At 35.0% G+C, this 23,770-nt stretch overlaps 2 protein-coding genes across 8 annotated transcripts; both read left to right on the top strand.

Moving 5' to 3' along the window:
- The first annotated feature begins 441 nt into the window (after positions 1–441).
- LOC135643615 (uncharacterized) lies at positions 442–8,478 on the top strand. The gene is made up of 5 exons (XM_065160788.1): positions 442–628; positions 835–1,396; positions 2,553–3,785; positions 3,874–3,938; positions 7,334–8,478. Exons 2-5 carry the CDS (start codon positions 848–850, stop codon positions 7,659–7,661), a joined length of 2,175 nt encoding a protein of 724 aa, XP_065016860.1. The 5' UTR covers positions 442–628; positions 835–847; the 3' UTR covers positions 7,662–8,478.
- A 1,837-nt stretch (positions 8,479–10,315) lies between these two features.
- Positions 10,316–23,657, top strand: LOC135642554 (CMP-sialic acid transporter 4-like). Of its 7 annotated transcripts, none has more exons than XM_065158799.1 (17): positions 10,318–11,137; positions 11,554–11,795; positions 12,936–13,052; positions 14,044–14,100; positions 15,324–15,401; positions 15,568–15,612; positions 17,020–17,079; positions 17,312–17,434; positions 18,030–18,107; positions 18,559–18,628; positions 20,787–20,894; positions 21,038–21,171; positions 21,242–21,318; positions 22,022–22,070; positions 22,165–22,228; positions 23,289–23,316; positions 23,393–23,657. In XM_065158799.1, exons 2-15 carry the CDS (start codon positions 11,625–11,627, stop codon positions 22,213–22,215), a joined length of 1,218 nt encoding a protein of 405 aa, XP_065014871.1. In that variant the 5' UTR covers positions 10,318–11,137; positions 11,554–11,624; the 3' UTR covers positions 22,216–22,228; positions 23,289–23,316; positions 23,393–23,657. The 7 variants fall into 7 exon arrangements, with proteins under 7 accessions (XP_065014873.1, XP_065014871.1, XP_065014868.1 ...); XM_065158796.1 differs by adding an exon at positions 11,260–11,458 and having other exon boundaries at positions 23,289–23,657; XM_065158797.1 differs by having other exon boundaries at positions 10,318–11,458.
- The last annotated feature ends 113 nt before the right edge of the window (positions 23,658–23,770 follow it).

The raw sequence follows: 23,770 nt of genomic DNA, 5'->3' as shown, positions 1-23,770 counted from the left end.
TTTTTCCTATTTATGTTCATAGGCTAGGAGGGTTTGGATTACTCTTTAGCAAAAATTAGATTTGAAATTTTCAGACTACCGATGATTGGGGCAATATATTTCAAGTATCGAACATGACTAAAAACTTTCGTTCATATCTATGATATATTCGTCTAAGATCAAAAAATATTTGAATTTGATAATATTTTTTTTATGCCACATCAACATAATATGATAATATTTTCTTATTAAAGCACTGTTAATTTATTTTCACCCAATCTAAAGATTGATAGTATGTATTAACATGAGAATATATATATATATATATATATATATATTAAATTAATCGCAATAATATATATTCCTAATTAAGAGAGCAATTGAACGGATAATTATCTAAAGGATCACCAAGTATACATATACCATTTGGTGTTCCCCCGTAAGTAAAAGGATATCGATTTATTGTTACTAATCTAGACCGCGAGTTACCAGATTTGGGGCCGGCATCGTACGCGCTCGCTCTTCCTCCCGCTCCATCCCCGCTTAGGGTTTTCAAGAAGAAGAAGAAGACGACGACGAAGCTTTTCGCTTCGCCTTCCTGGTTCTCGGCCGTCTCGTTTCGCTCCTCGCGTGGCCTCCTGCGATTCAGGTAAACCTCCGCTTTCCCATATGTCGTCTCGCGCTTCAGAAAATTCAGAAAATTTTGGATCAATCTGCGTCATTCCTTCCAAGAATGACGAGATTGTTATCTCATCGTCGTTTTTGCGTTTTTTTTTTTTTTTTTTGCACCAAAAGAAGATCTTGATGGTATATCCCTTCGTTCACGATTGCTGCTGGGTGGTCCAATTCACCCAGACTCTGGCTCCCAATGTTCCTGAGACCTCTGTACGAGCTTCTGTTGCGTTTATCTCCCTATGAGTCACCGTGTCGACGGGATGGTCGAATGTTTGGAGATTCCGCCGCTTCCGAGTTCGTCTCTAATCGGTGGTTAGAAACAGGAAGAGAGTTCGCTGACCTCACTTACCTGTCCAATTTGTTCTTTCGTGAGCTAGAGGAGAAGTTCGAACGGTTGTTCTCTGACGTAGGCCACCCAGTGCCTTCCACGTTCACTGATTCATATCAGGAGGGACTCGTACTTCTGTTGAGGTGTTGCATGGTCATGCTGCATTTTCTCGAATTTGACCTCAGCTTGGTTGTAGAGAAATGCAAGATTCTCTTGTCAATTCTCCGGAGGTTGTGTGTACCAAATTTACCATTTGCTTTATGTAGCTGCAAACTCCATCCCGAGGCAGATAATATCATTAGTGGGGTCACAAGCTTAGCTCCTCATTGGTGCCCTAGTGATCTAATTGGGATAAATGGGCCAAATGAGGGAGCTAGAAGGCCAATGCTTTCCTTTTTCCGAAGAATACTTGAGGTAATTTTTGGTATGCTAGTCTTTCATATGAATTGTTTTTGCGATCATTTTCATGTAAGGGATGTCTTCTAAAATGTCACTTTTATCCTGAATGTTGAAAATTGGAATTATTATTTTCCTATGGTTGTCAACTTTTGTTAAGAGTATCCACAGTGTTCACTCAACAAGGGAAAACAAGATAATATTTAGATACAAGAGAACTTACTTGTTCCTACTTTGTAGTAATCTAGTCGACATGACAGATCCGTGAATGCTAATGAAGATTCGTAACAGATATTTCGTGCTCTGTCAACAAACATGACCTTAGACAATGATGCTGTAGAACACTAATCCTTTGTAAGCATTCAGAGCTCAAACTTGATTTTACTTCTCAGAGACCTTATGACGTTAACAATAGTTTGGCATGACAAAAGTTATTTTGAAGTTTGCTAAACTTTAGAAACCTGAGTCTAACATCAATAGTCACTCTCTATCACTTGGGGGTTAACTTTTACATAATGGAGTTCATGCTCAAGATCCCTCCCTTAGTCTTGACCTTTATAGATACAATTGTGTTGATGACCTAGACCTTGAGATAAAGAGCTGCAAGACCTTATTAGATTGATTTGATATCTCAAAACTTAAAACTTCAGGATGATGATAATGTTGCTACCAAATATATAATTGTCAAGAACCAATTTTTGCAAATGGGAAAAATCACAAAATTAATGTTGACAAGTGATAGATGGACCTTTGTTTATTTTGAGATTCCGTTGTTGTTAGGTAAATCTGAGAATATTCTGATTTTTTTACTAATGTGCTAGTTCCATCTCCTAACTTTGTTTGTAGATTTCATGCTTCGGCCAGCCACTATGTAACTTGGTCCACATGATCAATTGTGCTTTGAAATGTACATTTAAAAGCATGCCGCATCTCATGAAATAGCAAAATAGTGAAATATGCATTAACTATATTTCCTTTTCTTCTGACTTATTATTTGGGTTATGGTGCTCATTCCTCTAAGAATTGCAATATTTTTACATGTTTTATTCAATTCTGGTATACACTATTTTCCAATTTATTGATCTGGATAGATGTGTGTGTTTTCTAGTATGTTTATGTGCTTGCATTTTAATACTCTTGCATATTTGAAATACTTATGGTCAGTCACTCCCAGGTGTTTATTGATGAATTTCTGAAGAACTGCCAAATGAGAAAACATTTTACAATGACAGATAATGTTTCCGTCACAGAACAGAAGCTTTTTGTATCTCATGGCAGTTACGGCGATATATATGCTATTCAAGAGATTATTTCCAGTCATTTCCTTCTATCAACTAATGATGAGTGGACATTCAATGGATTTATTAACTCACTGTCTTGGGCCAATGAGGTTGAGAATGATGTATCTGAAATATGCCTGAGCACAATGTTGACATTGCTAGGTTTCCGCAACATGTTCTTCATACCATGTATGCTTGAAGCACATCTGCTTTTGTGGGCTTCCAAATGCATCAGCATACAGAGGCCTAAAGTTGATAGGGGGTTGAATGAGGAACTGATGAATTCCCACATCTTAGCATTTGAACTTTCTGTCAATGTTTATATAGGTCACATTTCAAGAATAGGACTTGTCAGTAATATAAATGGAGAGCATGTTCAGCCATGTTATCATGACAAGAAATTATCTTTTGATTCTTGTATCCAACCCATGACCTACTATAAACTTCAACATCAGATGGACTCTTTGTTTGAATTCTGTTGCTTAAACTCTCAGGATTTTCTTTCTGAAACAAAAGCAGATATTGCAAATAAATCTTTTGCATTCATCAAAGAGAATAGTCATATTTTAGATGACATTTTCAGGGATGAAGCTTGTTTAATTTTACAATATATAGTGATAAATATTCTTTCAGAAGAAAATGTGGAAGACACAAAACATGAAAATGAAAGCAAAATTTCGCAAGAGATGTATTGTTTTGCTGCTGTATTGAAGTTAATGAGTTCATCACTCTTGCAAATCATATGGAACTTGAGACAGAAAGGGTGTGTAGGTGGCTCTGAAGCATTGGGTAATAAGGTTGCTTGCAGGGAATATAATTTTATAGCGGGCATTATCAGTTGTTTTGGGAAATATGAATTGAATCAACTTGTTAAGAGAATTCTGCTGGATGTTATTGGATCAAATTCTGCAAAACATGAGTCAAATCTGATGTTGGCACATTTTGCAAGCTTATTATATCATAGTTTCAGAAGAAGGCTTGGGTTTTTGTGGAATAGTTGCATTATTATGATGATGGTGATTCTCAATCTTCTTATTTTTGAAGAGGGTAATTTGGATGTATTGATGCCATTGGTTGTTATATCGAAAGTAACAATTCAGCAAAGTTCTGAAGAAAAGCAAATAAAGGTATAATACTAGTTGATTCATATTTTTCTTTCTTTTCTTTGGTAGTTTTGTGTTTTGATTTGTAGATGAGAAAGCTCATTTTACACAGGCATCAACTTGTAGAAGTTCAGTAGTAGCATCAAACTTGCATCATATTCAAATGCTCTATTTGAGGTAAGATGCTATGTGTCCTCTTAGGATTAGTGGTATGCCATGCAGATGTGTGAATTTTTTTATTTTTTTTTTTATTTTTTATTTTTGCACAATATTTAGTCTTTTACCTGCCATCTATCTAAAATTACTAGCTGTTAACCTGCTATCTAATCATTGTTTTTACTTATGAACTAATGACATGGATTGCATAAGTTCATTGTTGATCAATCACTATTGTGATAAATTGTTTCATAAGTTGAGACACAAGATGCAGACACAATAATTAATATACTGCTAATATGTTTTCTTGAAAACATATTTTGTACAATTTAGAAAGTTACAATTTTCATACATATAGCTCATAAAGCATTGTTAATTGAGTGACTCTTTGATTGAAGAAAATTTGTTGTAAGCAAGGTTCACAATTTCATGTATCAGACATGGCTTAAACAGGTTCAATACTAGTCCATACCGGTGTATTGAGTATTGGGATGCTAGTGCATATTGAGTTTTGAAAAAATAATGAAAAGAAGCTTTAAAAGACAAAAACAAAAGAAACTGCCTGGTAACAGGCTTATACTGCCCTGTATCGAGTATAAGATGTGTACTGGGTGGCAAAGGTCCTGGACCAGATATATCATCCGATTTACCCTGTTTCACGTACCAGTAGATTGTTGGATGGTAAACATCTACTGTACTGGACAGTATTGCAAACCTTAGCTAGAAGTCAATTGTAAGAGCTACAATATTATAATTAGATGTTGTTTGAAAGGAATATCTTATAAAATAGTATCACAAAGATGAGGATTTTGGGATGCATTAAAGTTACTGGAATATGAAATATCTTGGGTTGTGGCACCAAGTGCAAGAGCAAGATAGAATGCTGGTGTCATAGTATTAGTTGGATTACTCTTTTGGATCGATCTATTTATCTACGCATTCATCTGCTTGATCCATTTCTAAGGTCTTGTGGTTTAGAAAATTCATTAGCTTAATAATTAAAACAAGGAGAAAGATGTTAGATAACTTGAAATTCTGAAGTTGATGACTCTTTCTTATTTTAATTCTTTGTAATATTTTTCTTTCTTCTAAGATATTGAAGTACAAATGTATTAACTATGTAGTTATAAAAATTAACATCCATATAGCGATTAGCCATCCCTTTGTTTCTCAACCCAGCACAATATGTTACTAGAAACTTTTTCATAACATTTTTCTAGTTTATTAAACGTCATATTGCAAGTTTTTCTTCCTTTTCTTTCTGTTTGTTTTATTGTATCAACAACTAAATACGCCATTTCGTCTTCCACCAGATGCATCACCAGAAACAGGTAATAAAAAATAGGGTTGATCCCAACAACCACTTGCTCATTCTGTCCGTTCCTGTCTTTCAATGGTGATTGTTTTTCTAGATTTGTATTTTAATTATCCTTTTTCCTTTAAAAGTAAATAGCCCAAGATCTTTCACTAACATAAAATTAAAGCTTGTGGAGAAGGAATCACGTGCAATGGGATGGAAAAAACTAGTTTTCTTTATAGTTTAAATCATGTGGATATGAGTCTATGAATCAAGTATATGTTACAAGTCAAATTCTGTATTTATCTCAAGCTATCCAGTTATGTAAAATAGTTAAAAGTTTGTGGTGTCTGTAAGTCTATTATACTGTCCTACACTATATGAATCAGTGTGGAAAGTTTTTAAAGAAAAACCTCTATGGAAAAAAGAATCAAATATAAGCGAATTCAATAGAGTTGTTATCAAAAGTAAAGCAAAATGAAAATATAGGAGGATGCATGACAAGCATGATTTGTCAAGCTTATCAGAAAGAAAAAAAAAACTTACAATTAAGCAGTTTTATCTTACCGATTGTGCACCCATAAACTTGAGTTGTTCCTCCACAGTGAATTCCGCCTCATTCATCTTAATCTGCATAGTTCATCAATAGCATCAAATCAAGTCTTGACTAACTAAAATTTCATTTCTTGCATAGGATTTTATCAGGCGACTAACTTGACATGAACCATATGATATTGTGCCAATAGCTGATTGTTTGTCTTTAGGAGGAAGGAATCTGGAAACCATGGATTCAGATATCCTTGTGTACCGAATGTACCATCCATATCATCCCAGTCTACCTATTTGATAGAATGCAATATACTGCACTAATATTGAGGTGTACTGAGACCACCTAATATTTTAGTATTTTTCCTAGCTCGGTGGTATGCTGTACCATTCTAGGAGGGGACTGGTATGTTTGGTATTTGAGACTTGATTCTCTTCTTGGAACTTTGATGTTTGATCCTGCACCTGCACATTAGGGTTTACCCTATCTAGTATTTGTAAGAGTATTGATAATTTGATTTCCAACATCTGTCCCTACTTTAGGCAACACAGACAAAATAAATTTAGATGTTGAAATTGTGAGTGTGAAGACCTATATTTTGGTTAAACAGTCTATAAGTTCACACTACAAAGAAAATTGTGTTTAGTAACATCAAAAAAATTGTATAATGGGGAAGTTTAACTTAAAATGACAAAGGTTCCAAGCTATTGTGTTTCTTATGTACAATTATAGGACAAAGATGCAAAGCAAATGAAATATCTTAATTATTATACTATCCTAAAAATCTTAGTGTACGAACACAAATGGATTTGTAAATGTTGGTTTCTGGAGAAATTTTGTGAATAGCTTGTAGGCTTTCCCGCAATGAGTGTTACGATAGGCAGCTCTAGTATGCATGAGAAAAGGGAAAATATACACTTGGTCAAAGTTACAGATTTAAAAAAGTGCCAGTGAAGTGAAGATAAACTATAAGAAACTGAAAGTAACTAAAAGCGAATTTGGAACTCTTGCATTCCAGAACCAATGTCAATGTGGTTGGGAGAAGTTCCACATCCCATTTGTAGATATTAATTAGTAAGGGCCCGTATTTCTTTAGATTTAAAATAATATGCTGACCTGAGGATAAATATTACTTTGATGAAATTTTTAGTTGAAAAACAGAAGGTGAAGAATGATTATTTTAGTTTCCTTGGTGAAGCAGTTATGGGGCATCGAAATGGTGAAGGGATTCTGATTTAGGGTGAAAGATCCATTATTGTGGGAGATTAATAAGTGAAAAAGAAAAACTACTGCCAGACAAGCTTCCTTGGAAGAGAACTGATATATATTAAGGGAACTGGTCTATATTCCTAACACTTATATCATCCTTTGGAGAGTGGGATTCTTAGGACAGGAAACTAAAAACAACATTATTCTGCCAAGTGATTTCATTAGCATTGATTGTTAAATGCGTTTATGTGCCATTTGTTGTGGTGTTTATATTTTTCTTTTTCATCTGGATAATATTTTTAAGTTATTTCTGTTCTCCAGCATGTACTGAAAATAACTTTTGCTTTTGCCGGATGACATTAGGAAAAACCACACAACAGAAATACATGAAGACCAGTCCACAAAATGTCTAACTTCTATTGAGGATGCAAAGTGTAATTCTTACATTAGTGGAGCTAATACATGTAATGGTGAAACTTTTATTCAGTCTTTACCTGGAAATCAGAAAGATCCATCAGAATGGGCTGATTTGGTTGACTTCATTGAGGGCACGCATGGTAAGGATTACTCAGGTTGGTTAAGACATCGAAAAAGGTTCAGAGTATGGCAGCATGAAAAGAGACTCGTGATGAAAGGGCACAAGAAAGAAGTTGTAGCTGCAAGGAGACTTAGGTCCAAGAGGGCTAAGTGAGATTTTTATGCTATCATTTCTGCACTTTCAGAACATTCCCTTGGACTGGGATGTCTGGCTGACTATTGAATGCAGGTATGGCAAGAATTACTCTGGTTGAACTATTGAAAAGAAGGTTCAGTGGCAATTATTTTTAATAATGAAAAATGCAAGACATTCTGATTGAAGCACACAATCATGTGAGCAAAAGTAAACCGCCGCTTTTGAATTTGGGCACTAAAGCTTCAGGTAGCGATGCAACAAAGTCATCTTCTTGGTGCTTCACATGCGATGTGCTATGATACACAAAATCATTCATATTTTAGTGCACAAGAATGGTAAAAGGATGTACCCAGGGCATGATGCATCCACCAATATAGAAACTCTTCCCATGGGTCAAATCTGGATCACTCAGATCGCAAAGGAGCAATTTTATGCCTGTACCAAGAGTCATTTCAAAGGGTTGGTACTAAAGTTGAATCACGAAAGTACCTTTTAGGAAGAGGAGAGAACAAAAGAAATAGCAAGGGGTACCTATTTGGTCTGATGATATTCTTTATCTTTCAACAGCCAATGGTTCACCTTGTTATATGGTATAGCCAGTTGTATGGACTGCGGGGTCATGATTCCACAATTGATATGTGGTCCTTACAACATCAATGGATAGATTGGTGTAATATTTACGCATCAGGTTGTGTTTTTCTTGTTTCAATGTTACAGATTTAGAATATGGAAATGCCACAATAGAGTTTGCTGAAAGCAGCTCTCACTGGTTATTGTAATCAATTTGTGTTTCATGCTAGATATATAAATAATTTGTAGCATCTCTTTCCAACAATCTTAGAATTACCAGCATTGGATGCACAAAACATGGTGGATTTATTTCATAAAGTATTTTGATGACACAAAAGTGTGAACAGCTTTCCCATGTTATCTCTTTTTGGAGTAATCACCTGGATGTGACTCGTATGTAGTATTGTCATAATTTTGAATGATGTAAATTCCACGTGTAGTGATACATGAATCAGAACACCAGGGAAGCAGTTTGATAGAATCTCATGAACAATGAAGCTGTGGTAAATGAATGCTCATTATGCAATACACTGTAGCATCTTCTGGTTCAAACAATGTGATAGCTCATTATGTTTTGCTGAGGTAGGTAACCGATCTTTCTAATTAATATAATATTATATGAGTGATGAGTGATGGATTTGAGTTCACACATGTGATAGCTCATTATGTTTTTTGCTGACATAGGTAATGAATCACTATGTTTGAGTTGAGCGTCAGTTATGTTATTTGATATAATAATTTTTTATTTTAATTTTAATTTGGAGGGTTATTTATATGTTATCATATTATTAAAATTTATACAGTTATGAAATTAAAACATCTAGCTTCATTTATCATAACGTCGTTGATTTTATCGTCGAAAACATAAAATCAAAGGATAAAAAAATAATTTTAATGTTTCAATTGGTGGTAGCAGACGTTAACATCGGGGGCCATAGGTGGCTTTGAAAATGGATGAAAAGAGCGATGGTGAGAAGTAAGGGCTACTCTCAATCTGTGTCGATGTTGACACAGTTATTTAGTAGCCTTTTCGTCGCTTTGCATTTACATCATTTTCAATGTAGTTGAGAAGCGACGAAAGATCTGCTCGATATCTGTATCGGTACCGACACAAATGCAAGCAGTGTTGCTCGATAACTGCATTGGTGTGGATGTAGATGTAGAGCGACGCTACTCGATATCTACATCAGTGGTTCTTTCGCCACTCAACAACTGCATCAATGTCGATGCAGATGTAGAGTGAACGAAAGGATCGCTCGGGGTGGCTATTATGGATGAGGAGAGTGGTGATGAGATGTGAGAGTCACTTTACATCTGTGTCGACACTGATATAGTTGTCGAGCGGGCACTGATGCAGATGCCTAGTGACATTGCTATTCATCTGCATAAGCATCAACGTAGGTGCTGAGCGACGAAAAGGCCACCGATGTAGATGTCAAGTAGCTCTCACTTCTCGCCACCGCTCCCTTCATCTGCAACAATCACCCGAGCGACCCTTTTGTCCCTTTGCATCTGTGTCAGTATCGACGCAATTACCGAGCGACAAAAGGGCCATCAATGTAAATGCAGAGCGGTGAAAGGACCGTCGATGCAAATGTGGAGCGGCGAAAGGTCCACTTGGCAATTGCATGACATCGATGCAAATGTAAAATAACCCTCACCTCTTACCATCGCTCTCCTCATCCACAACAATCACTCGTGTCTTCAGCAACGTTATTGTTCGTCACCATCAATGACGTTCGTCATCACTAACTAAAATATTAAAATTATCTTTTTATCATTTGTTTTCATATTTTCGTCGGTAAAACTAATAACATTAGGATAAATGAAACTAGATGTTTCACTTTAATAATTATAGATATTGTAACTACATAACGTATAGGGTAATATATAATTAACCCTAATTTGGATGGATATAACTTTTAATTATGCAACCAAGATTATTTACCTATTGCTTCCTCAAATTAAGAGTAAATAATGAATAGATTAGGAGGCTTATGAGATGTATAAACTATTGAGCCAACATGCTTAAAACTAAATTAATAATAATATATTTTAATACTAATTAAGTTTGGTACAAGTGAATCATTAATTTGATAAGCCCTAAACTGGAGACATCACAGTTCTTTGGCTTGCACAAGTCGACGAGGCATGAGGTCGATGAGCTCCAGGTTACACTACTCTCAGTCATATTACATTTGCAGAGATCATGGTCTCGATAATGTAGCCATGGATCGCGTTGCACGCCTGGAAGTCTTCCCGAAGCACGCCATAGTTAATCGTTCAAGCAGAAGATGGGATCTCGGTTTGTCAATGGCCATTTCTTGCTCACCCGGAGATCATGCAAATCCACGTGTTGACTTTCCTGTCAGGCAATTCGTCGAACACCCCAGAAGCATCAACCGACATGGACTCCGGAGCGTCTCCCCGTTTGATTCATGATGCAGGTCGGCAGCCTCGGAGTGCGTCCTGGGTGCTACCAGTTGCTACTGGGATTGCAAAGCTTCGGCGGTAGACGAGTGGGTGGAAGAGGCGACATGAAGTTTGGAGGTTAACGGGGTTCATGGGTTTGGAATTCTGACGTATTTAGAAAGAATGGTCAGGTGTAGCTGACATCTTGAACCCTAAACCATAAACAACTAGACAGTAGTGTGCTGGGGACCCCGCATACAGGAAGAGAGGAATTAATTCCAATTCCGATTCCCTGGTAGCATATTCCTTTCGGATCTCCTTGCTTCCTCCTTGCCTTCTCTCGAAAGGTCTCGTCTTTGCTACTTTTTGCGATCACCACTCCAGGAAACTCTCATTTGTGTGGAGTTGTTGCTTGGTTTTGGCATTGAGGCGGGGAGGAAGGTGGATGTTTGGGGCGACTTAGTGATTTCGGTTTGTTGTGGAATGCCAATTTGATTTGACAAAGGATTTTGGTGAGTGACCAGCTATTGATTTGTGGTAGATTGCTTACTAATCTTAGTTCGCATCTCTCTTCTTCTACTACTTTGGTTAGTTTTTGTTTTGTCTTTTGTTCTTTGGTTTGTGATGATCGCAGGGAATGGTTTGGCAATTTGGATAATTTTGCTTGGTGTACTGTAATCAATTCTTGCTCTGTGTTTATGGGTTATCAAATTCTTTCTTCAAACTCTACCATCTACTATGTTTATTTTGGCATGGATACTCTGTATGAAAATAGGTCATGGGAGAAAGATCAGTGATAACTATTCTCCTTGGCAAATGACAAATGCAGATAGGTTCATGTTCTTCTTGGATGAATTTCTTTTTGAACGGTAGGCACTTAGTAATTTTCTTCACTAATTGTAACTAAGTTTTTCTTTGATATTTTCAGGTACAACAATAAGTTCATAGATCTATCCTGTAGCTGCATTTTATGTGCTTGATAAGGTTCAAGGTTTCATAATGCTGGAGGACGGTATGATAGAATGCAGTAACTGTCATTCCAAATTGCCAGCTCCAGGTGGTAAAGGTATATCTAGGGCATATGACAAAAACAGGAATAAAACACCACCAAAACATCGTGCTCTCAAAGTTCTTCTGGTTGCTGGCGATTGTATCTTGGTTGGCCTTCAGGTAATTCTATGATCAATATGTTAGTTCTAGTCATAGCTGCCTATACTTCAAACTGAATTTTCTTACTATCGGTATCTCAACTGTTCCAAGGTTGACTCGCAGAAGCTTGTTGAAGATGAGGTCCACAACCTCATGGCTTTTGATTTTAAAAAAGTCTCACTGTGCATTTCTGATGTTGTCATTTTTGCTACTGTTTAAAATCTATGATCAAAGAGTTTGGTAAGTGTTGGACTTAAGGATACTTATCCATGTTTATGTGGGCTCAGGAGCCCAATTAACACTAGCAGCAGAAGAGGACCATAGCAAAGAAAACTAGCAGAAGAGCAGTAGCAAAAGAATGGCATGGCGAAAAAGGGTTGGGTGGGAATATTTTGATAACATAACCAAGAAAAAGGACAATAGAAGCTATCTGGTTTCTTTCCCCTTCTTGTTAATCAGAAATCTTACTAACTTTGACAGATAACTCTAATCTGATCTATCAAATAAGTCTCATTCTGAGGTTTGTATCAAGACATCAAAAGAAAGAACTAATATGCTAAAATAAGGAGGCGCGCCTTATAGGCTCTAGATCCTTTTTTGAAAGATTGCAAGCAGCACGCAAAAGTGTAGTTTATTCACATGCATAATTGATTACATGAGACTTTTCTGTTTGGGTCTAGACAACGTGCATAATGCTTGCATCCTGCAATCTTAATCCTCTTTCTGAAACCCCTATCCTCCTTCATGGGTTGTAACATTCTTCTCTAAGAAATGTGTGCATGGAAGGGCAACATGAATTAGATAATTAAAAGAAGAAGAGACCAAAGAAAATTGCAGCAGTTTTAAAATTCTAATTGTGGTGATTACTGGAAGTTTTGACATTTACTAAGGAGAAAACAGTGCTCTTCACCTTGAAATATAATAGCTAATTAATCATGCTAGACATATGGCAGCAGAACTTTTCTTTTAATTTATTTTTCCACATTTTTCTAATAATAATCATCTAGCGGTACATTTCTAAATACGTATATTAATTAAACTCAAGGATATTAAGGAAAAAAAAATCAGAAGTGCAAGCTTTATGTGAACTCAAGGATGTTAAAGAGAAAATGTTAGAATTACAAACTAATGCTATGTTACACGCTTTTCTATTTGTTGCAGCCTATTCTAGTCTACATGTCTAAGGTGGATGGGAGCTTTAAGTTTAGTCCCATCAGTGTTAATTTTTTGACTGAGGCTGCAAAGGTTCTCTTTGCCATCATCATGCTGTTATCCCAGGTATGGTAATATTATCACTAAATTTTTTTGCTTGAGTTTATATTTTTGCTATTTTATTATCTAACTTTTCTATGACATAAAGTGCAAAAGTCACTGTGTTATGAACTATGAAATAATTTTAGGAAAGCAGGACATTAGTAGTTTATTTCATAGTTTTTTGTTATATCCTTCCATGCAACTTATGTGATGGTAGTTGATTGTTACTCATGGTGCATTACCTCAACCTCTTGTTTGTCCACCAATTCTTATACATTACTTTTTATAATAACATAATATTATAATAATTATTTGCAATGTTTTTTAAACGGATGCCTTTTGCCCTTGAAGCTTTCATTGACGATGAAGTATTCCCAACCATTTGTTACAGACTTGCCATCTGTTATTTTATGGTTCCTGTTATGGTATAATAACAGCTTGTTTGGTTATCTACTGCAATTATAATTATTAAATAGCACAGGTGCACTAAGAGAAACCATGCCTTGCCTGGTTATCAAACACATATGTAATTGGGAATCTGATGACAAACTGCATATCTATACATTGGGTTTCTTTTTTCTAGTTTGAGTGGGCTGTGAACTTAGATTCATGCAATTAGAGAGCATGATTCTAATAGTTCCCCTTGAAAAGGATATGAATGTTAGGAAATAACAAATCATATAGTTGCATGACTTCTGAAATTTGTAAAATAGCTAATGCCTTTCATGGACTACCTTGCAATTTTTATTTACTTTTACAGAACTATATATATTGGCTATTTCAGGTATCTAGTTGCATATGATCCAACTTCTGTGGTGTATAGCTTTCCATTTTTTTTCTCTCACCTAGTGAATCAAATCTATGATATATCCATATTTTTTTTCTTTTTGCTTTTTTTTCATTTATTTTGCTGTCTTTGGTATAATTGAGCATGTTCTCGGCTCTAGTATTATTTTATTAATCTTTTACTAGCATATAAGCTGCCATGTCATGCCCTTTACTTATTAATTGGCAGGCTAAAAAACAAAATAAAGGAGACAAACCCCTACTCTCGATATCCACATTCGTGCAGGTAAAACTCTTATGCAATACTATTGACTTTCATAACACAATTTCTATTTTCTTTATCACTTTTTTTCTTTATTAAGGGTTTGGCCTGACCTAATGTGTTTGCAACGTTTTTTTGCAACCAGATCCCCAATTGGATCAATAAGTTATGTCCATCTCATCTTAATTACTCTTTGCTTTTTTATCCAAATATATCATTGTTAGAATTGTTTGAATGACCCAAAGGCAGCAAGAGATCCATGTAGCCACCTCAAGTAGTTGGAACACTATGGCTTTGTTATTTTTGTTCTTGTCATTGTTGTGGAATTATTTGAATCTTCCTGTATAAGAATTGCTTTTCTTGATGTTATACTTCAAATTTTTTTTGAACATTTGATGAAAGTTGATATTAAAATTAATATCTTCTTGCTATTGCATTGTTTTATCAGAAAAAGTTGCAAATTTTGAGAAAGTGTGGCCGATGAGATTTCGTTATGATTCTAGATTCTTAGTATGAAACAAGCTTATGGATCTGAATGTTTCTGGTTGATACTAAAATTAATATCTTCTTGCTATTGCATATTTTATCAAAAAAAGTTGCAAAAATTGAGAAAGTGTGGACGATGAGATTTCTTTATGATTCTAGATTCTTAATATGAAACAAGCTTATGGATCTGGATGTTTCTGATCTCGTCTAGATTTGGAAGCACATTCCTATTCAGTGACATAATCTTTCAGTTAGAAGGGAGCTGTTGATCTGTTCTTTGTGCTTGACTGCTTTTTGTGATAGTTTGTGCATGCTGCTTTTAAAATCTTTTTTCGTATACGTGTTGATCATCACACAAAAAGAATATTCTAATGTTAATACTTTGAATTTTTAAATAAAAACCAAAATTCTTGGAATGTCATACATTTTGTTACTATGCTTGAATTAGTTTGCTAGGTACTAATTGCTTATTGATGTTTTCATTACATCTAAAAGGTTTCATGATAGCAGTTGCTTGTCTAGAATTTGGTGTGACAAGGAAAGATGCATGCCTTGTGAAAGTGATATAAATAGCTAACTCAAGCTATTCTTACAAGGTTTTGCTACTATACCAGAGAATCGGATTTTCCATGGTAGTGGTTTATCCATAATTGCTCTTCAAGATCCTTCCAGTTTCAAAAGTTATAATGCAATTAGTTTCAAACTTTGTTTTAGTGAACAAGCATTAGCATCTTCTTTCAACTGATTTGTTATCTTTGCAGGCATTTCGCAATAATGTTCTTCTTTCTATTCCTGCTCTTCTTTATGCAATCAACAACTATCTGAAATTTATAATGCAGGTATAGTCTTTTTTTTATCAGATCAAGCATTGTTACTTCCATTTTCTTGTTTATCCATTATCTTCAGGAAATATTAAAGTTAATATTTTTCACCCAGCCTATATAGCTGCATTGAAGATTTATATTTTCTTGACTAAGCTGATTATTTGTTCTATGCTTTATGCAGTTGTATTTTAATCCTGCAACTGTTAAAATGTTGAGCAACCTGAAGGTAATACGTTTCTGAAACTATTAGTACCTGTGTGTTAACTTGATTGACAAATGTTTTTGTACTAAGTGCTTTAGGTTGGTTATCTGGCAGAATTTTTCTGAAGCTATTAGGACCTGTGTGTTAACTTGATTAAAAAATGTTAGTAGCTATTTGCTTAATAAGTTTTCATAGACTAACTTCTATTGCAAAAAGCTATATTTCTGGTTTTTTTATTGGAATGTGCATTCTCATACAAACTCTTCACATCTATAAGCTTTTGTTTAGTTGTTTTTCTTTCTTTTCTTTTTATTTGAATTTTTGCTTGAATCATTCAGAGTTAATTTTAAACCAAAAATCTTTCTAGTGGTTTCATAAAGGTGTTAATATATGACACAGCTGACCCTAACACAACATAAATTTGTAGTTTTGGTTTTTGTTTGTGTGTTTGGGTCATAAGCAGTTGACATAATTTGCCTCACTAATAAATTGGTCTGGTTCAGTGTTGAATGTGACTGACAAAACTTGATTAATAATAAGGTTAAATATATTAAATCAACTTCTAGTCCTATGTTGATCAATAAGCTGTCAGGGCATTGAACAGTGATCCTGTTGATGATTTTGATGAAATGAGTGCACTGCTAAGTTGTGCTCCATAGGAGTTAGCTTTAAGAGGGGAACTTTTGATACATTTATTATGCCACTCTATTGTTCATGGCTTAGGTGTGTCTTTATTTAGGGTACATCTGACAAAATCTTCACTTAGTAGCACTATTTTTCTTGTATTCCAATTCTTATTTAATAAATTGGAGGAGTAACTGGCTCCTACTCTTCCTCCCAAAAAATGAAGAGTTCAGCATTTTTATTGCTATTTTGTCTGAAACTATACATTGTTATAATTGATCTTTTACTATGGCAACTGGTTGTTCTATAATTAAATTGCTGAAGTACTAAGAAAGTGTCTTTAACCATCAAATGACTGTTTCTGCTTGTATTTGTCATACCATTCACCATGCTAGACCTCAATTTATTTGAGCCTATTTGGGAATTCTGTAGCTATCATTGATAGGCATCTGTGGATATGGTTATAACAACTAGGACTTTGCACATGATTTTGCATGTGAAGAGGACCCAAACACCATAAGCAACTTATAGGCAAGTAGAACTTCTTCGTCACAGAATGGACAGCCCAGGCTAATATGAAACATAGGTTCCATATATGAACCAAGCACATTACATTCATAGAGAAAAATCATCCGGTGCTTGGTATTTGTGTGTGTTCATTTATTTGTCTTGTGTGTCTCATATTATGTATTTTATCATTTTTGTCATTTTATGTGTTATATTTTGAACATTCCTATATCAAGCATGTTGCATTCATAGAATTTTCTGGTCCTGAATTTGTTTTGCTGGTGCTCTAATCTCCTGCAGGTTTTGGTAATCGCTGTCCTTCTAAAGATCATTATGAGAAGGCGCTTTTCCATAATCCAGGCAAGTTAAAGCTTCATTGATTTATCACTTAAATAGTTTATATAATGTAAACTAGTTTATATAATGGAGGTATGGAAGACAATGTTGTACACGAAATTCTTAGGTTATTCCTGAACATGCCATATTCCTCTTTAGCAGTAATATATATTCAAAATTGATATAAGTTGAGCTATAAGAATAGATGAAGAATGCCAATACTTTTCTAATAATTTCATGCTTTATTATTTGACAGTGGGAGGCTCTTGCACTTTTGCTAATTGGAATCAGTGTTAATCAGTTAAAGTCACTGCCTGAGGATACCAATGCACTTGGTCTTCCTGTTGCAATGGGTGCATACTTGTATACACTGATGTTTGTAAGTGTCATCAACTAGGGGGAAAGAAAGCTCTTTGAGAAACTAGAAATTACTGTTTGCAAATTGAAGTTTCTATAAATGATTGAGTTGTGCTTAACTGCTGAACCGGACATTAATATAAGGATGACTTGAAACTTACCCGATTGTTTTATTTTACTGGCTTACAATTAGATTTCATTTAGTATTAATATGCTATGACATTCTCAAAAATGCTACATCTTAAATTTATATAATGACAATTTTCTAGCTTACCTCTCCAATCAAATTTCTTGTTTAAGAGTCTCAATTTCATTATTTGACATATTGTTTTCTCTAGATCCACGAACTTATCTTTTGACTTGTTTTATAGATGAAAAACAAGATTGATTCTTTTACTATTTTATGTTTGGTATAGTTGTTTTGACTTTTGAGCACATTCACCCTTTTTCCAGCAATTTCACATAATATCTTAATGATACCAAAATATATTACTTTCTAACTAACAATTATTTCTACTAAATCTTTTCAATTGATCTACAATGACCATCATCTAATATTTCCCTTAGTTTTGTTCAAATTTGTGGTCATAAATTCTTACCTTGAAACAAAATTTCAGGTTACTGTTCCTTCTCTGGCTTCGGTCTTCAATGAGTATGCTTTAAAAAGCCAGTTTGACACAAGCATATATCTTCAGGTAACTTTTGTGAATTACCACTATAGATTTCTAGGGGTTATAATAAAAACTGATAGTGACAAAGAGACCCACGTAGCTGATCCCAAATAGTTGGAACATTATGGCTTGTTGTTATTGTATAATAAAAACCTACATTTTATTGTGCTAATAGAAACCTACCTTTTACTATGCTAATAAAAAGGTACATGTTGTTGTGTTTCACCAACACCATATCTATGCTTTTCTAGATGCAGCTAATTTAGTCCTTCTCATCAAGAAGTTATGTAGATATGGTTGCCATGTAGCAGCTTAACATGTTTAGGAAGATGGCAGACAGTGGGTTGAGCACATATCAGCCACTGTTTTGATATGGAGACCTCCATGACCCCTTTTTAAACACTGGATATAACAATTTGCAAACATTGGGGATAAGAATCGCTCATTTTGAATGTTTCTGTTGTTTCACTTGCAGAACTTATTTTTATATGGCTATGGGGCTATATTTAACTTCATTGCAATTGTTGGAACTGCTGTCCTGAAAGGTATGAACGTAAGAAATTATCAGGTCTCCAAATTTTGCTATAAATAATGATGACATGTGCAAATTATTCTAAAGAGATATTCTTTAAATGAATTTAGAATCATTTTTTTATTTTTTTAAGCTTAAGTAAGTGACTTTTTACCTGTTTATTGAAGGGTCTTCTCAATGTATAATATATTCAGTGTTTATCAAACACAAAACTAGGGCACGGATGCTTCCTTTGCTAAATGTTGTATGAAATGTCTGTCACATGAATAATCAAGCATTTAGGTTATCCATCTTCCACTGAGCTTGTGCAATTGATGTCTGTTGAAACTTGCATCTTTTCAACTTTTCATGACAATTTGCTGAGTTCAACATATTCTTTACAGCATTCTTCAGCTGGAGGTTTATGAGAAAACTTTTTCTTTACCTATAGAAACTAACCATTCATCCCACCATTGGAAGCTTTAACGCCAACTCTCATGGAATTTCATCACTTAAGAGGCTATAATTGAGCTGTTGCTAGCTGTATGTATCATTCATGCCAAACCAGTTGTGCCTGGTTGGGACCTGCAACCTGCAGAGGATTTTATTCACTGGAAAGGTTATGGATCTATTTAATTATTGAAAGAAATAAGAACAGTTTGTGTTATTTGTATTTGTCAATATTGATTGGATTTATCTTCCTGATACAAGAATGCTGGCAACTTGGTTTTGTTGATCACCTAATAATAGAGGTGGCAGGTGTGTTAAAATAGAAGAGAACACTAGGGAGAAAAGAGAGGTTCTGGCCTCTTCTTCATATAATTTGTTTATAGACTCAAATGTAAATTGACAAAGATTGACCACCATAGCAGGCTATATATTTTGCTCATATCTTTTCCATATTAGGGTTTTATCCAAGGCAATTGTTGTCTCATATGTGCGGTTTTTCTTTGGTTCTACATAACTTCTGAAGATGTAAATAATTTGTGAAGGGTAGTTGGTTGCAATTTGACTTCCTATGTTTAGTTGTTTAAGATTCTGTGGAAGCTAGATATGTCCTTCAGCCAACTAAACAAGGAAATAAAAGTAGTGAAACAAATGTCGTAAAGGCCCAAAAATTTTGTTTCCATGGTTGTGTATCAAAATTAGCTTTATTTTATGCAGCTTTCCTGATTAAGCTGTGATATCACTTGAGCATTTTATGTCGTGTTAATGGAGATGACTAAACGAATTAATATATACCATCAATTCAAGATTAGTTTTTATTAGCAAATATATTCATGTCTAGGAGATTCAATTTTAATGATTAGGCCAGTAATCTGATATCGGTTGGTAACCCTGAAAAAAAAAAACAGTTTATTGGGAAACAACAGTTTATGAAGTTTTATCTCTAACTTACGCTTTCCCATTCTCTTAGACACCTAGCCTCAATGCTTCTACTATTCCTGAATTTTTGTGTAACCTTTAACAAAATCAGAAGATGACTTATATCAATGCTGTTACTCATTTTGCCGTCAATGAACTCCTCCACTGGTTTGCCCTTACTAGGTCCTGGCATTATTTAGAACAAGTTCTTTAGTATAAAATCCGAGAGGTGATTAAATATGGATTGCAAGGATTATGATGTAAAATTTTCTTGATATTGCAATCTCGAGAAGTTTGACTATTCAATATCATTACACTTGTATCAAGCATGCTGCTTTTTAATGTTGATTTATATCTGGGCACTGCCATTCTTGAAACAATAAGGTAGAAAAGCCCTAAGCTACAAATGCTTTTTTGTTTCAGGATTTTTCTATATATCCCCACAGAAGTCCTTAGTTGCGTATCTGTATTCCAATCCACCCAGTTGTAGGTGGAAAAAATGAATATATTGGCAACATCTATGAATCTAAATAGATGTGTATATATATTTTTCAGGGCTATATATATGCACATTAGATATTGTGGTTTGTTTCATATGCGTTGGATTATTGGTCTGGAAGGACCAATGGTATTTGCTTTAATGAGCTGGTCTGCATCGTGATGGTGATACATCTTCCTGATGTCTATGAGTTTGATGTTTTGAGAGTTTGCATCACTTATCACAGTTTTCTTTTAATTACTTGCAATTGAAATGCATATGAAAGTGATGGTGACTTTTATAAATACACATGAATGAAATGTTTGGAATGACATGTCATTGTTTTCAGGGCCAAGTAGCTTTGATATCCTTCAAGGGCACTCAAAATCTACGATGTTTTTAATATGCAACAATGCTGCACAAGGAATCCTCTCCTCATTCTTTTTCAAATATGCTGGTAAAGCTGCTGTTGCTTGTCTCTCTTTATGAGTTTGAGTTTCTTGATATCCTGTAGTAACTTGGAATATTCCGACTGAATTATATTGTTGATATATTCTTCTTGATGCATTATATTATTACATTCATGGTCAACGATTGCAGATACGATTTTGAAGAAGTATTCCTCTACCGTTGCCACAATTTTTACAGGCATTGCATCTGCTGCTCTGTTCGGTCACACTCTGACAATAAATTTTATCTTGGGCATTTCAATAGTCTTTATATCAATGCACCAGGTAATTTCTACTTTTTCAAGTCATTTTCTTGGAGGACCATATGCTAATATTCTTGTGCATCTTCACATAGTTCTTTTCCCCACTTGCAAAAGCGAAAGATGAGATGCCTGATAAGAGAATAGAGATGATGGATGCTCAAGATGTCAGGTTTATATCTATTCCTTGTTTCATTCTCCTAAAGACTATATTTTCCTTTTGTTATCCTCGTTTAACCTATATTTTTGTCTGAGAGAGTAAAAAACTCTACCACTGTGAATTACTACATAGTATAGATTTTGTTTTTTTTGTCAGCACAAACCAGCATATGCTGAGACATCTGTACTGGTTCTGGCCTTTTTATTTTTTTTGTTCTTATGGCCAGGTCAAATTTTGACAATATCTACCAACACTGGAGGCATGATACTGTATCAATCTAACAGTATACCAAAACCCTCCAAATTATCTATATGAAAGACCTTGCTCTTGATTATTTTCTTTAAAGTTATTATCCTTTTTTAGATGAATAATTTTGCATATGCTAGAAGAAACTACAACAATCCATAGACTGGGTTGTGAACTCAATGCACATGCCATGACAGTAAAGTTAGAATTTCTTTTCACGCGCAAGCATGCTTGTGTCTCTGCATACTTCGACTTTGATGGCCGTTTAACTTATGAAACAACAATTGAATGTTGCTTCAGTTGAATGAAGTAACAATTGAATATTAATCTAAATTGTCCATTTCACTTATGAAATTCATGTCCATATCTTTACATGCTCATCATCTTGTATAATCCTTGTTAGATGTTATCAGTGATACTTTGCCCTGAATCTAGCATGTGTTCCAAATCATCTTGTATATATTTGCAGGTTAAAGGAAGCTTCGTATGTAAATATAACTCCTGGGGCAACTAAAGATGTAAGAAACAAACATGTTCAATTATTATTCGATGAAATTTTTTGATAAAACAACTTAATGTTGAGATATTTTTCATGCATCACTTTCTATTCAGGCTAGCCATCCTGTTGGACCGGACGAGAGACAGATGCTTCTACGTGTCTAATATTACTTTCAAGGTCCATGCTTCTTTCTTTCAGGAAAAGTAATTAATACATGTCATGATCGATTTTACTTTATTACTAAGACAGTATGATTTTGATATGTTTTAAGATTCTTGCATACTTATTTGCCGAGAGTATTAAACACTACATGATACCATTAGCATACTAGAAAGTTGATGTTGATAGCATGGCAAGGCAGGAGATACGTGGCATTGACATTTTCACTCAGCTAAAGTAAGACTCCAGCTATTTCAGTGAATAAACTAATAATTGAGTATTAATCAAGGTTCGCAATATCGTACCGTACCGGAGTTTCGACCTGGGCTCAGTATCGGTATGGTACGGTATACCGCTCGGTACACCCAGGTGTACCGAGCGGTATATTCATGCGTGCCGAGCACTGTAGCAGTGCTACAGTGATACAGTACTGTTACAGTACCTGACCGGTAACATGTGATCCGCGTACCGGAAGCCTGTCGGACCGGTACGTACCGTCCATACCGGGCGGTATGGACCGGTACGTACCGTCCATACCGGGCGGTATGGACCGGTACGTACCGTCCATACCGGGCGGTATGGACCGGTACTGCAAACCATGGTATTAATCTTTTTGAAACTCATTATAATTTGATATTTAACTAGAATGAAGAGCACTGAGTTATATATTTGTTCATTCCTGATGTCTCGAGCTATGATCAGGATAGCAAACCTATCATATGACATCTGACTCTTAAACTATAGATATACCTTGATACCGAGGTAAAAGTGTTGTGTGAAGCCTAAAAGAATTAATTTTGTTTCAACTGATGAATGAGATTCTCAGAAGATCAATCATAGACTATGACCAATCATAAGTAAAAGCTATGATCAATCCCAGTATGATATTCTTAGAAGATCAAACCATGTTTGTTTCTTGTATAACCATGCAGAAAAGGCAAAGTGAAAATTAGACTTTGCAGATTTTGAGGCCCATATCATCATAGACAATAGATTCTGGCAAGTTAGAAATTGTTTTATGTTGACTTGGACTATATTTTTGTTATTCTCACACAAAATGTGCCCGCTTTGTTTCCAGGAGAAGTTGGGTTATTAAGCAGCATCAGGTACATATATACATGACTTTGCTGCTGAACAAATGTTAGATTTGTATTCTTCATCTAGATTTAAATACCTTAGCAGGATCTTCGATGAAAGTTCTGTTGCCGGAGATTATGTACCGATGAGCTATTTCTGATCATAACAATTAAGCTTCGGCTCGAAGACAAGATACATAGATCCAGCTATTTGTTGGTACCAAGTCTCGAGCAATTTCATCCCGTCAAAACCTGTCAAATTCAATGAAAAATTGGAGGGTGTACTATTTTATATATTTTTATATGGGTAAAGTTTTCAAAAATATCTTAAATTTTTATTTATTCCTACTAAGCATCTCTTTTTTATTTTAGTATCGTAAAATGTCTCTTATCTTCTCAAAGATGACATTATTCTTGACTTTCGTCATATTGGTTGTGTCGTTCTCTCGTCGTTATCGTTGCCTTGTCACCATCCTCGATCCCA

This window comes from Musa acuminata, chromosome BXJ3-7 (genome assembly GCF_036884655.1).
Source record: "Musa acuminata AAA Group cultivar baxijiao chromosome BXJ3-7, Cavendish_Baxijiao_AAA, whole genome shotgun sequence".
In the NCBI taxonomy this organism is placed as follows: Eukaryota; Viridiplantae; Streptophyta; class Magnoliopsida; order Zingiberales; family Musaceae; genus Musa; species Musa acuminata.
Note: the sequence above shows the minus strand (reverse complement) of the source record. Positions and strands in the feature narration are given on the sequence as shown.

Excerpts from the sequence above, each read along its gene's own strand:
- LOC135643615 (XM_065160788.1), top strand. The coding sequence starts at position 848 with ATGTTCCTGAGACCTCTGTACGAGCTTCTGTTGCGTTTATCTCCCTAT. Across the intron at positions 1,397-2,552 it reads TTTTCCGAAGAATACTTGAG|GTGTTTATTGATGAATTTCT; the intron begins GTAATTTTTGGT and ends AGTCACTCCCAG. Across the intron at positions 3,939-7,333 it reads ATTCAAATGCTCTATTTGAG|GAAAAACCACACAACAGAAA; the intron begins GTAAGATGCTAT and ends GGATGACATTAG.
- LOC135642554 (XM_065158799.1), top strand. The coding sequence starts at position 11,625 with ATGCTGGAGGACGGTATGATAGAATGCAGTAACTGTCATTCCAAATTG. Across the intron at positions 14,101-15,323 it reads CGATATCCACATTCGTGCAG|GCATTTCGCAATAATGTTCT; the intron begins GTAAAACTCTTA and ends TTATCTTTGCAG. Across the intron at positions 22,071-22,164 it reads CTCCTGGGGCAACTAAAGAT|GCTAGCCATCCTGTTGGACC; the intron begins GTAAGAAACAAA and ends CTTTCTATTCAG.